Raw genomic sequence first — 14,078 nt, forward strand, 5'->3', positions numbered from 1 at the left:
TCAAAATTGCAACAAGCGGTTCTGTGAAAATGTAATTTAATCAGAAGCCACTGCTAGATTTCTGGAAAGGACTGCACTCAGAGTGTCCTGCCTTGGCAAATCACGCTGTTAATTAAGACACTGATGCCCTTTGCAACCACGTACCTATGTAAGAGTGGATTCTCGGCCCTCACTAGCATGAACTAAATACAGGCACAGACTGTGTGTGGAAAATGATTTAAGACTGAGACTCTCCAATACAACCCAACATTGGAGAGTTATGTGCATCCTTTCAAGCACAACCTTATTAACCTGTGGTGAGTTATTCACCATTTCGATAAACAAGTACGTTTTTTAATGTAAGATGGTTAAACAAAGAGCAAAATGATTGATTATTATTATATTATTATTTGTGACCTGGTCCTATAAGAGCTCTTTGTCACTTCCCACGAGCCGGGTTGTGACAAAAACGAATGATTATGTTTAATGAATGTATCGTATAGTGTGTGTGTGGCAGCCTTACAATGATGGCAAAAAAGCAGCATTTGAGAGTGGTGCTGGAGCTGGAGCTGGAGGCTGAATGTTTGAAGGGGTACGGGACTATAAAAAGTTTGGGAACCACTGCTACATTTCATAGCTCCTCCCTGGCCTCTGATACTGTAGCAGGATCAACTCCAATAATATCCTTTCGTGTTCAACTCCTAGAGTGTCAGGATGACACAGTTTCATATTGGCTTCTTCTGGTGTTCTCATAGCAACGTCATCCCCTGTAAATGATTCACAGCTGCACTCACAGCATGAAAGAATAAACTGGTTATAGCATCCCCCATCTGGCAAGGCTACCGCATACAAAAGGGAGAAAACCAACTCTGAGACCTGAAATCCGAGGCTTGTCAACAGTGTTAAGCCTACTACTGTATTCACACTCGGAGATATACAGTAGGCAAATAGACTCATTTGGTGCCCTTTCAATGTGCTTGAGTGGAATAGCATCAAAAAGTAATACAATTACTGTATAAAACTTCATTGTTTTAATATGCTCCCATTCCGTCCATTATTTCATAACCAGTGGGTTTAAGGGTGTATGAACATACTACTTTCAGAGCAGACTATGGCTGTAAAATGTATTTCACCACATAAAACCCTGTTAACACATCAACTGTATTACAACAACTGGTTCCTGATCACTGTAAACAGGAGAAAACACACTGACAAAGAAAACATAGGGCTTCAAATTGAATATCACACTTATCATTTGAAGCATGTTTGTGATTATACAAACAACCCAGCAAACCAAAATTAATTTTGTGAAAGTACCCAGAACATTTGTTAGGTTGCGGCAAATGTTCACATAACACAAAAAAAACTGTCCACTTGTGCTGATGGTTATACAATGTTTGTATTAACCATTTGCATTTTGCAAGAATGTTCCCAGAACGATGCTCTCTTATTTTGTTGCGGCCGTATGTTGTAAAAAACATTACTGCTACATTGTGTTATTACATTACCTGGTAACCTAATGAGAACGTTTGGGGGATGTTCTGTGGTGTTTCTTACAGATGTTGTGCACAACATTTTAGGGAATGTTAGGAGAACATTCCAAGGATATTTCATTCAAAAAAAAAAATTGTACAAAATGATTTTGTTAACAAAAACATTATTTTAATGTTTTTGGGATGTTAATCATCCTAAGACCCGAACTAGAACTTAAGGGGAATCTTAGCTAATGTTCAGGGAATGTTCCTAGTTTGCTAGGAAAGGATTTGAGCCACTGCACATTCAGTAGACAAAATGGCATCAGAGGACCCTAACTTCATTGCTGATATTTTACATTGTACTTATTCCGTGATTTATACCGATGACCTTTGTGATTTTGATGATTGTCAAGCATAATACATATATTGATTTACAACTTAGAATATGCCATTCTATGCCTTTCTAGCTTACTTTTATCTCTTAAGTGCATTCGAAAAGTATTCAGACCACTTGACTTTTTCCACATTTTGTTACGTTACAGCCTTATTCTAAAATGGATTAAATAAATAGAAATCTTCATCAATCTACACACAATACCCCATAATGACAAAGCAAAAACAGGTTTTTTTAATTTTTTGAAAATGTATTCAAATTCAAAAAATTATTTGCATCCTGTTTCTATTTATCATCCTTGAGATGTTTCTCCAACTTGATTGTCGTCAACGTGTGGTAAATTCAATTGATTGGACATGATTTGGAAAGGCACACACCTGTCTATATAAGGTCGCACAGTTGACAGTGTATGTCAGAGCAAAAACCGAGCCATGAGGTCGAAGGAATTGTCCGTAGAGCTCAGAGACAGGATTGTGTCAAGGCACAGATCTGGGGAAGGATACCAAACATTTCTGCAGCATTGCAAGAACACAGTGGCCTCCATCTTTCGTTGGCACCACCAAGACTCTTCCTAGAGCTGGCCTCACTGCCAAACTGAGCAATGGGGGGAGAAGTGCCTTGGTCAGGGAAGTGACCAAGAACCCGATGGTCACTCTGACAGAGTTCCTCTGTGGTGATGGGAGAACCTTCCAGAAGGACAACCATCTGTGCAGCACTCCACCAATCAGGCCTTTATGGTACAGGGGCCAGACGGAAGTCACTCCTCAGTAAAAGGCACATGACAGCCGGCTTGTAGTTTGCCAAAGGCACCTAAACACTCTCTTTGGCCTGAATGGCAAGCGTCACGTGTGGAGGAAACATGGCACCATCCCGACGGTGAAGCATGGTGGTGGCAGCATCATGCTGTGGTGATTTTTTTCAGCAGCAGAAACTGGGAGATTAATCAGGATCGAGGCAAAGATGAACGGAGCAAAGTACAAAGAGATCCTTGATGAAAAGCCAGAGCCCGGACTTGAACCCCATCGAACATCTCTGGAGAGACCTGAAAATAGCTGTGCAGCGACGCTCACCATCCAACCTGACAGAGCTTGAGAGGATCTGCAGAGAAGAATGGGAAAAACTCCCCAAATACCGGTGTTTACTGAGTAAAGGGTCTGAAAACCAGTTTTTGCTTTGTTATTATCGGGTGTTGTGTGTACATTGATGAGTTAAAAAATGATTTAATAAATTTTAGAATAAGGCTGTAACGTAACAACATTTGGAAAAAGTCAAGGGGGGTCTGAATACTTTCCGAATGCTCTGTACGTACATTGCTTGAATTGCGCCTGCTCATAATACAGTAATATGCTCAAAACCCATAACCATTAAAGGTATAGTTCAAACAAATTGACATGATATTCCTCTTACCGTTGCTGCTGTCAATTTCAGTATTTTTGTGAACTACCCCTTTAAGTGGTATTGCGACCATTCCTTTGCTCATTGTACATTGGTAAGAAGAACAAGACACAGAGAAAATAAAACAATCAAAGGACTAGATAAAGACAATCTCCCTTTTCAGGTTGAAAGGAGCATAAAACATGACTGGCTTATTTTCTTTATGACTATTGCCCATAAAAACGCACAGAGATTTGAATACTTTTTAAATCCAACACTCGCTGTTTAAGACTCAGTCCCTGAAGGTAAAACAGTCTTGGGGTATAGTATCAAGATGTCTATCTCTCATAAATTCCACATATATTTAAAGAGAATATAGTGTGTCAGTAAGCTTGAGTCTCACATCATTTTCATGTTGAATTTACGTGGCGCATCGCCGGTTGGACTACTCTCACCTGCCTCCGCCTTACGCGGTACATACTCAATCTCTATGTTTGGCTTGACGTTGCCTTTTCCTCTGCTCCAGAGGAAGAGGATGACGAGACAGAAGAGGACGACGCCGAGGAACGAGATAAATCCCATGGTGGTGGCGATGATCAGAGTCTTCACGTCGAATGGGAAGGGAACCTGGGCCAGGGTCCCGTTGGCCCCGTCCTCGCTGGGCTGGTTGGAGATGAAAGCAAACGTCTTGTTGGGCTGGTGCGGCCAGTTGGGCGAGTAGCTGTGCACATGCAGGTGGGCAGGCTTGGTGTCATTCCCTGCGGCATTGCTGGCGATGCACAGGTAGGTACCGTTGTCCTGGATCTGGGCGTAGCGCACCTCTAGCGTGCCCTCGGGGGACACGCTGAGACGCCCCACGGACTTGGTGGTGATGAACTGCTTCTTGGGGGACAGCCACATGATCACGGGGGCTGGGTCGCCGTCGGCCTGGCATGTGTAATGGACCGTTGTGCCCTCGTCTACGTGCCTCTGCAGTGCCTTGTGGTCTTGTATCCTGGACTTCTGGCAGGTGAAGGAATTGGAGGGGAGGATGTCGGGGAAGTCTTTGAACTCCTTGCCCTGCACGGCCTCGGGCAAAGAGCAGGAGGGCTGCTGCCGGTTGAAGTTGAGCCTCCAGCGGCGACGGAAGACCCAGAGCAGTCGGCAGTCGCAGGCCAGTGGGTTCCCGTACAGTGCCAGGGTCTCCAGGTTCCCCACGGAGTGAAAGGCGGATTCCTCCAGGGTGCTCAGGCTATTGCTGGATACGTTGAGGACTCGGAGATGGTTCAAGCCCCGGAAGGAGTAGGGCTCGATTGTGGCTAATCTCCCTCCTACCAAGTGGAAGGCCTGGAGCCTCATTAGATTGTGCAGCTTGTTCCCCTCCACCGTGTGAATGGGATTAAAAGACAAGTTGAGAAAGAGAAGGTGCCCAAGGTGTCGGATGGCCTGGTAAGGGATGGCGGTGAGGTTACAGTTTGTGATGGTCAGGGAGGTGATGTTGAGGCCGTACAGGCATTTGGAAGTCATAGTGTCCAGGTAGGGCCAGTAGGAGATCTCTAACACCCTCAGGCGTTCCAGCCTCTTGAAGGAGTAATCCCTGACGGCATTGACGGTGAGGTGGCGTAGTCGCAGCGACAGCAGGTTGTGCAGATGGCTCAGGGCCTCAGTGGGCACCGACGTCAGGTTGCAGCGCTCCATGGTCAGCTGTTCCAGGCTGCTGAGGCCATGGAACGCTCGGTGAGAGATGAACACCAGGTTGTTATCGCCGACTTCCAGAGCCTTCAGGTTGTACAGCTCCTGGAACATGTAGTCCAGCAGGATGACAATTCTGTTCTCGCTAATATCCAGCTGGGTGAGGTTGCTGAGGCCTGTGAACACTCCCAACTGGATTAGCTTAAGCTGGTTGTTGCGCAGCCCCAGAGTCCGCAAGCCGACAAGGTTGCTAAAAGCCCCGGGCTCCATGGAAGAGATATTGTTCTCATTGAGCTGCAGCTCCTCCAGCTGTGGGTAGTTGATGAACTCCTCAGGCCCCAGGCTTTTCAGACGGTTCTTGCTGAGGTCCAGTAGTTTTGTCTCGATGGGGATGCCCTCGGGAAACGAGGCCAGCCTCCGTCGATGGCACACCACGGAACGTTCCTGAGCATTACACTCACAGCGGGACGGGCAGCCGGTGGTGGAGCCGGAGAGGACAGTGCCCAGCATTAGGACCAGGATGGGCTGCCAGCACGCCACCAGGTAACTGTGCCCACCTGCCTCCCCGGACACCATTCTACTGCTTACCTGTGGAGACAGAAGTAAGAGGGATGGTTGGCACATTTAAAGAAGAACTACATGTATAAACACATTTTTTAAAATATATTATTTTGTCAGGTTTGACACTTATCTCCTGAAGTACTATTGATATAAAAAACATTTGTGTTTATTTAACAAACAATACTTTAGCCACACAACAGACAAAAATCATAACTCAGAAGATGATGTCACAGGGTTACATCCGCCTCAGATTTGGACTAAAGACTCTGGGTTAGACAAGTGGTATAAATATCAGGTGAAATACCAGAAGGTGAACAGAAAACCTCAGATTTCCTTTCACAACAAAAATCTTCTTCAAACTATTCCTGTGGTGTTTAGTAACTACGCCACTCACAGAGGACACATCTGAATTACAGCTTTAACTGTTTTTTAATGCAATAAACGACAATGCTCAAATGAGTCCTTTTCACTTCTGATCAGGCTCTCTCATAAACCTCAAACTAAATGAAGCAGACAAAGTATTTACAGCCATAAACAAATGTCAGTTTAGTTGACATATTATGGAGAGATACCTACTTCCAATGTGGAAGAGAATTATGCCAGGCTTGTATGGAACACAATGTATTGTTCTGTACAATTGCATGGAGGACCTTGTACTCTAGACTCTCTGTCTATTCCGATTGCAGGTTACTCTTCTCTGTTACTCTTCTCTTATCTGTGTGTCACGGTCCTAAACACCAACTGCTGCTCTACCGACATAGGACTGTAAGTCTTCTGTGAACCCCAAAGAACTACTGTCCATCCAACCGTGAGGGACAGATACATTCTTTATCCTGGCTTTATGAACTCTTCATCTGCTGGCCGAGGGAGAAATGGGCTGCCTTGTGGGCTCCAGGGTCTGTCAGTTACTGTTCCAGGTGTTAGAAGCACCTTGAGTCACCTGTCAATCTCCCTGTGACAAGTAGTTGGAATGAGAAATAGTTTACCGAAATGTGCTTTAATTCAATGGATTAAATGGCGTGTATAAACAAGTGTGCTGCCTGCAACTAAACACAACACTACCATACAACACTACCATGCAACACTACCATGCGGCACTACCATGCGGCACTACCATACAACACTACCATGCAACACTACCATGCGGCACTACCATTCGGCACTACCATACAACACTACCATGCAACACTACCATGCAACACTACCATGCAACACTACCATGCGGCACTACCATGCAACACTACCATGCAACACTACCATGCAACACTACCATGCAACACTACCATGCAACACTACCATGCAACACTACCATGCAACACTACCATGCAACACTACCATGCAACACTACCATGCGGCACTACCATGCAACACTACCATGCGGCACTACCATGCAACACTACCATGCGATACCATACAACACTACCATGCGGCTGGCTGGCGAGCTGTCGACCTTGGAGTGATATACAACGGAGATTGTTGCAGAGAAGTGATAAACGGAGAGAGAGATAGACTGTTTAAACCCTTATTTGCTTTAGACTCAGGGGCGTTTTAACTTGCAAAAGCCTTCAAGCTCTGGTTCCCACATCGATCATACAATTTGAGGCTCATCCATGTCTGTGGGATGTGCTCTGTGAAGAAGCCATGCTAAGTTAGAATAATAGCTCTCTGGACATTTTCTTTATTGAGAGGACTTTACTTGACAGTCAAGCTAAAAAATCTGTACCATCCATCAATATGCGCTAATGTTGCTAAATGTCCCTAAAGGACAGGGTAAATGTCACTGTCCTCAAACCATTTCACTGACTCCTGGTTAAAGCCCACAGAGACCGAGAGGAAGAAAGGCTGTCTGCACAGTGCAACAAGAATCTACAAACTCAAAGGTCAATCAGAAATACTGTTTGTTTTTCCCCAAAATGCACGGTGAAAGAAAAGTCCCCAAGTCCAAAAACATCTGATGACCCATACATGATACAGGGAGGCTCACTGGTATGACATACATGATACAGGGAGGCTCACTGGTATGACATACATGATACAGGGAGGCTCACTGGTATGACATACATGATACAGGGAGGCTCACTGGTATGACATACATGATACAGGGAGGCTCACTGGTATGACATACATGATACAGGGAGGCTCACTGGTATGACATACATGATACAGGGAGGCTCACTGGTATGACATACATGATACAGGGAGGCTCACTGGTATAACATACATGATACAGGGAGGCTCACTGGTATGACATACATGATACAGGGAGGCTCACTGGTATGACATACATGATACAGGGAGGCTCACTGGTATGACATACATGATACAGGGAGGCTCACTGGTATGACATACATGATACAGGGAGGCTCACTTGTATGACATACATGATACAGGGAGGCTCACTTGTATGACATACATGATACAGGGAGGCTCACTGGTATGACATACATGATACAGGGAGGCTCACTGGTATGACATACATGATACAGGGAGGCTCACTTGTATGACATACATGATACAGGGAGGCTCACTTGTATGACATACATGATACAGGGAGGCTCACTGGTATGACATACATGATACAGGGAGGCTCACTGGTATGACATACATGATACAGGGAGGCTCACTGGTATGACATACATGATACAGGGAGGCTCACTTGTATGACATACATGATACAGGGAGGCTCACTTGTATGACATACATGATACAGGGAGGCTCACTGGTATGACATACATGATACAGGGAGGCTCACTGGTATGACATACATGATACAGGGAGGCTCACTGGTATGACATACATGATACAGGGAGGCCTACTGGTATGACATACATGATACAGGGAGGCTCACTGGTATGACATACATGATACAGGGAGGCTCACTGGTATGACATACATGATACAGGGAGGCTCACTGGTATGACATACATGATACAGGGAGGCTCACTTGTATGACATACATGATACAGGGAGGCTCACTGGTATGACATACATGATACAGGGAGGCTCACTTGTATGACATACATGATACAGGGAGGCTCACTTGTATGCAAGTAATGTAGGCATATATACATACTGAACATACAGTAACTAACCAAATATTGTGGTTTCACTAGACTGTACATTTCTCTAGGGACAGATAGTAAACATGTTAACTAGACTGTACATTTCTCTAGGGACAGATAGTAAACATGTTAACTAGACTGTACATTTCTCTAGGGACAGATAGTAAACATGTTAACTAGACTGTACATTTCTCTAGGGACAGATAGTAAACATGTTAACTAGACTGTACATTTCTCTAGGGACAGATAGTAAACATGTTAACTAGACAGTACATTTCTCCAGGGACTAAACATGTTAACTAGACTGTACATTTCTCCAGGGACAGATAGTAAACATGTTAACTAGACTGTACATTTCTCTAGGGACTAAACATGTTAACTAGACTGTACATTTCTCCAGGGACTAAACATGTTAACTAGACTGTACATTTCTCCAGGGACAGATAGTAAACATGTTAACTAGACTGTACATTTCTCCAGGGACTAAACATGTTAACTAGACTGTACATTTCTCCAGGTACTAAACATGTTAACTAGACTGTACATTTCTCCAGGGACAGATAGTAAACATGTTAACTAGACTGTACATTTCTCCAGGTACTAAACATGTTAACTAGACTGTACATTTCTCCAGGGACTAAACATGTTCACTAGACTGTACATTTCTCCAGGGACTAAACATGTTAACTAGACTGTACATTTCTCCAGGGACAGATTCCTGGACATAAACGAATGATCAAAGGTTCCATTTTAGGACCACGGTAACCGCAGTAACCAAAACTATGTGGCACATACCATAGAAATAGAATCCACCCATTATGCCATCATTGACTTGAATAGGGAGGCTTGTTCTATGGATTCTAGTTCTATGGCACATGATGCATTTGGCTTCCAAGAGTGGCTGCGGTCGACATCATATTTAACCACTGGGCAGTACAGTAAGATTTCATGGTTTATGTGGTTTATGAAGTAGTAAGCTAACCATTCTTATTAAACATTTCTGTGGTCTCCGATGCATTCTCCAAAAGATAAATACTCTAGGAAGTATTTCACTTTGATCTACAGACATCTGTTTTTCAGGTATTTCTGAGAAACACTCCATTACAGTTTAATGAAAGTATAATACCCCAGTAGTACTACGCACTAGATCAGTACCACAGCTCTACCTCGACTGGGTTTCCCCCAGCGAGAGGAGCAAAATGATGAGTGTACAGTAGAGAGTTGTACAAAGCTGTCCAGGTTGTAGAGTATGAATGGAAGTATCAAGTGGAACAGAAACAGTCTCCTGCCAGAGAGCCGGCATGTCGTCACTGCTGATAAGTGGCAGTACTGAATCAGCATATAAACAGCTTGAACTCACACAGATGAGACGTGAGGGAGCTCATTCCCTGCAACACATAATGGTTTTTCAAGAGTGCTTCAATTGTTCGGCGGAAGTGCTCGATAGTATCTCTCTTTGCGCAACTTGTGTCACATAGTTGTACGATTAACAAAACAGACGTGACAGTAGGATGAGAGGGATTCTGCTGGTAGCAGTGTGGTAACACAAATTACACCTTACAAATGCCAGACGGAGAGAAAGTACTGCCATTAGAACAGTTGGGACTGTTCTTTTAGCAGGACCAGCGACCCAGTAGGTCTAACTGTCTTCTACATTTCTCCTCCAATCTAAATTCTAATTTTCCAAAGGGTTGTATAGTGACAGTATAACTCCTGTAATACCACAACTCCTGTAATACAACAACTCCTGTAATACCACAAAATCTACTTTGTTGGTTTCAAACTGCAAGAACATGTTTCAACCTTTCACCATACAGTATTATTGTGTGGCTTGTGAATGGATAGATCAGGTTGGTTTAAAAGCATTCACAGACCTCCACCCAACTTAATTGAGGGTTTGGAATATGCCACACAATATAGATGAGAATTGAACCTTGGGTTCATTAATGTATTGGGTTAATGACTGTGACATCTCACTGATGCTAATTGAGGGTTTGGAATATGTCACACAATCAAACATCTATTAGATATCTGATAGACGAAATGGCTGGTCTTTATCGAGCCCAGACAGGACATCAGTCTACCAGCCGAGGAAAATAAAAAGGATGAAGGAGACATTTTGATATTTCAACTGATAAAAGCACTTGAATGTAAATGTTGTGACGTCATTTTGAACTGTGATGAAATGCCAAACACAATGAGTCAAAGATGGTCTGGAACAACAACTCGCAAAAACACATGACTAAGGCTGCATTTACACAGGCAGACCAATTCTGATCTTTTGCTAAGAATTGCTCTTTTGACCAACTCATAACTGGGCATAAGATCAGAATTGGTCTGCCTGTGTAACCGCAGCCTGTATCGCCCACTGCATGTCCAGACAATAACATGGACGTGTGGATGAAAGGCATTGCTGTGCTTTGGTGCTTTAGTTGTATCCTAACCTAAAGTCATGCGGCCTTATTTGATGTTTTGTCTTCCTGCGAAAATACATTACAGAGAGAATGGTTACAGGATATTTTACTGTATTATGTCATCCGGGATTCACTTGCAAAAGTTTTCTATTTCTATTTGTTATTATATATGGGGCAGAAATAAATCAAACAATGTAATTGAAATAACCCTTAAAATTAAAATGACAAGAGAACCCATTACCGATGTTGCTTTCAGTCTCAAATCACTTTGCATGTTTGTATTGGAGTTTAGTGCATGATCTCATTTCTTTCCACTTTGGAGGAAATTCAACCCATAAAAACAGGAAATTCAACCCCTCTCTCCACCTCCCTCTCTCTCTGTTTCCATCTCCATCTCTCTCTCCCTGCCTCTCTCCCTGTCTCCACCTCCCTCTCTCCCTGTTTCCATCCCCCTCTCCCTGCCTCTCTCTGTGTCTCTCCATCTCTCTCTCCCTGTCTCCACCTCCCTCTCTCCCTGTCTCTCCATCCCTCTCTCCCTGTCTCTATCTCCCTCTCTCCCTGTCTCTCCATCCCTCTCTCCCTGTCTCCACCTCCCTCTCTCTCTGTTTCCATCTCCATCTCTCTCTCCCTGCCTCTCTCCCTGTCTCCACCTCCCTCTCTCCCTGTTTCCATCTCCATCTCTCTCTCCCTGCCTCTCTCCCTGTCTCCACCTCCCTCTCTCCCTGTTTCCATCCCCCTCTCCCTGCCTTTCTCCCTGTCTCTCCATCTCTCTCTCCCTGTCTCCACCTCCCTCTCTCCCTGTCTCTCCATCCCTCTCTCCCTGTCTCTATCTCCCTCTCTCCCTGTCTCTCCATCCCTCTCTCCCTGTCTCTACCTCCCTCTCTCCATCCCTCTCTCCCTGTCTCTACCTCCCTCTCTCCATCCCTCTCTCCCTGTCTCTCCATCCCTCTCTTCCTGTCTCTCCATCCCTCCCTCCCTGTCTCCACCTCCCTCTCTCCCTGTCTCTCTATCCCTCTCTCCCTGTCTCTCCATCCCTCTCTCCATGTCTCTCCATCCCTCTCTCCCTGTCTCTCCATCCCTCTCTCCCTGTCTCTCCATCCCTCTCTCCCTGTCTCTCCATCCCTCTCTCCATGTCCTCTTAATAATGACCTTGGGAGGAAGCACAGTGGACCTTCCTCGTCTTCCTCTCTCCTGCAGTTGTAGGACTGCTAGCCCTTTCCTCTCTGGACCTCTCGTTCTCATCACATTCTGACACATTTTTCTCTGTACCATCCGTCCCCCCCTCTCTCTCCTGTAAGATGCAGCTGAGCAAGAAAGCTGGTTATCACAGGGAGTGGTCCACTTACACTGTGAATGTCTACACATTCCCTGTCTATACAGAACCACATAGAACCATGACTACATGGAACTCTATTCCACATCAAGTAACTCATGCAAGCGGTACATTTTTTATTTAAAAAAGAGATAATAAATACACCTTATGGAACAGCGGGGACTGTGAAGAAACACAAACAGGCACAGACACATGCACACACACGATAACACAATTGTGTATTGTAGATATGTGGTAGTAGAGTAGTGGCCTGAGGGCACACACTTAATGTGTTGTGGATGTATTGTAATGTTTTTTTAAATTGTATAATTCCCTTAATGTTGCTGGACCCCAGGAAGAGTAGCTGCTGTCTTGGCAGCAGCTATTGGGGATCCATAATAAATGCAAATACTATTCTATGACCTATGAGCCTAATTTTTCAAGGCTAACTATTCAAGGCTAACTATTCAATGCCAACTATTCAAGGCTTAATATTCTAGGAAGGCCAGTTGAGAACAAGTTCTCATTTACAACTGCGACCTGGCCAAGATAAAGCAAAGCAGTGTGACACAAACAACACCACAGAGTTACACATGGAATAAACAAATGTACAGTCAATAACACAATAGAAAAAGTCTATATACAGTGTGTGCAAATGGCGTGAGGAATTACAAAGTAATTACAACTTAGCAAATGAACACTGGAGTGATAGATGTGCAGATGATGTGCAAGTAGAAATACTGGTGTACAATAGAGAAAAACAGTAAATAAAAACAATATGGGGGATGAGGCAGGTAGATTGGATGGGCTATTTACAGATGGGCTATTTACAGATGGGCTATTTACAGATGGGCTATTTACAGATGGTCTATTTACAGATGGGCTATTTACAGATGGGCTATTTACAGATGGGCTATTTACAGATGGGCTATTTACAGATGGGCTATTTACAGATGGGCTATTTACAGATGGGCAATTTACAGATGGGCAATTTACAGATGGGCTATTTACAGATGGGCAGTGCAGTGATCGGTAAGCTGCTCAGATATCTGATGCTTAAAGTTAGTGAGGGAGATAGAAGTCTCCAACTTCAGCGATTTTTGCAATTCTTTCCAGTCATTGGCAGCAGAGAACTGAAAGGAAAGGCGGTCAAAGGAGGTGTTGGCTTTGGGGATGACCAGTGAGATATTCCTGCTGGCGTGCTACGGGTGGGTGTTGTTACTATGAACAGTGACTTTTCAAGGCTAACTATTCAAGGCTTACTATTCAAGGCTTACTATTCAAGGCCAGCTATTCGATGTTTAATATTCAAGGCTATCTATTCAAAGAAAACTATTCAAGGCAAAATATTCAAAACTAACTATGGCAAACAACCTTACACAACATACTATAGATGAGACAACTTGACCTTTTGTGTCAGCTGTGCAAATAAGGATTGTTGTCAATCATTCACTACATGTTTTCAATCATTCACAACTCATGAAGTATGAAGGATTTTCTTTGACTTTGTAACAGAGAAATGGGAACACCGTCAGCACGCAACATATTTCCACATTTCCACTTGTCGGAACACAAAACGCAAACACCATGTTGGATGTTGTTATTTCTCTTCCCCTTCCACACAAATTGGTAACATAGTGACTGACCTTCAAGGCAAGAAAAATATTGATTTTACAGGCAGCAATTCTGCTATGCTGGGCATCGACACTGTAGATGACTCAGTATGCCTATCAGTGAAAACCAGGGCATTAAAAGAGGTTGATACTTCTAATTGATACTTTCCTGCTTCAAAATTCCTTTACCAAATTACTCAAATTATTGGACCAAATAATACTT

At 43.8% G+C, this 14,078-nt stretch overlaps 1 protein-coding gene across 1 annotated transcript; it reads right to left on the reverse strand.

Annotated features, from left to right (window-relative positions):
- Positions 1-991: 991 nt before the first annotated feature.
- LOC116368012 (leucine-rich repeat and immunoglobulin-like domain-containing nogo receptor-interacting protein 1-B) lies at positions 992-5,490 on the reverse strand. Its single transcript, XM_031819063.1, has one exon. It carries the CDS (start codon positions 5,467-5,469, stop codon positions 3,622-3,624), a length of 1,848 nt encoding a protein of 615 aa, XP_031674923.1. The 5' UTR covers positions 5,470-5,490; the 3' UTR covers positions 992-3,621.
- Between the last annotated feature and the right edge of the window lie 8,588 nt (positions 5,491-14,078).

Source organism: Oncorhynchus kisutch, unplaced genomic scaffold, assembly GCF_002021735.2.
Source record: "Oncorhynchus kisutch isolate 150728-3 unplaced genomic scaffold, Okis_V2 scaffold1810, whole genome shotgun sequence".
Classification (NCBI taxonomy): Eukaryota; Metazoa; Chordata; class Actinopteri; order Salmoniformes; family Salmonidae; genus Oncorhynchus; species Oncorhynchus kisutch.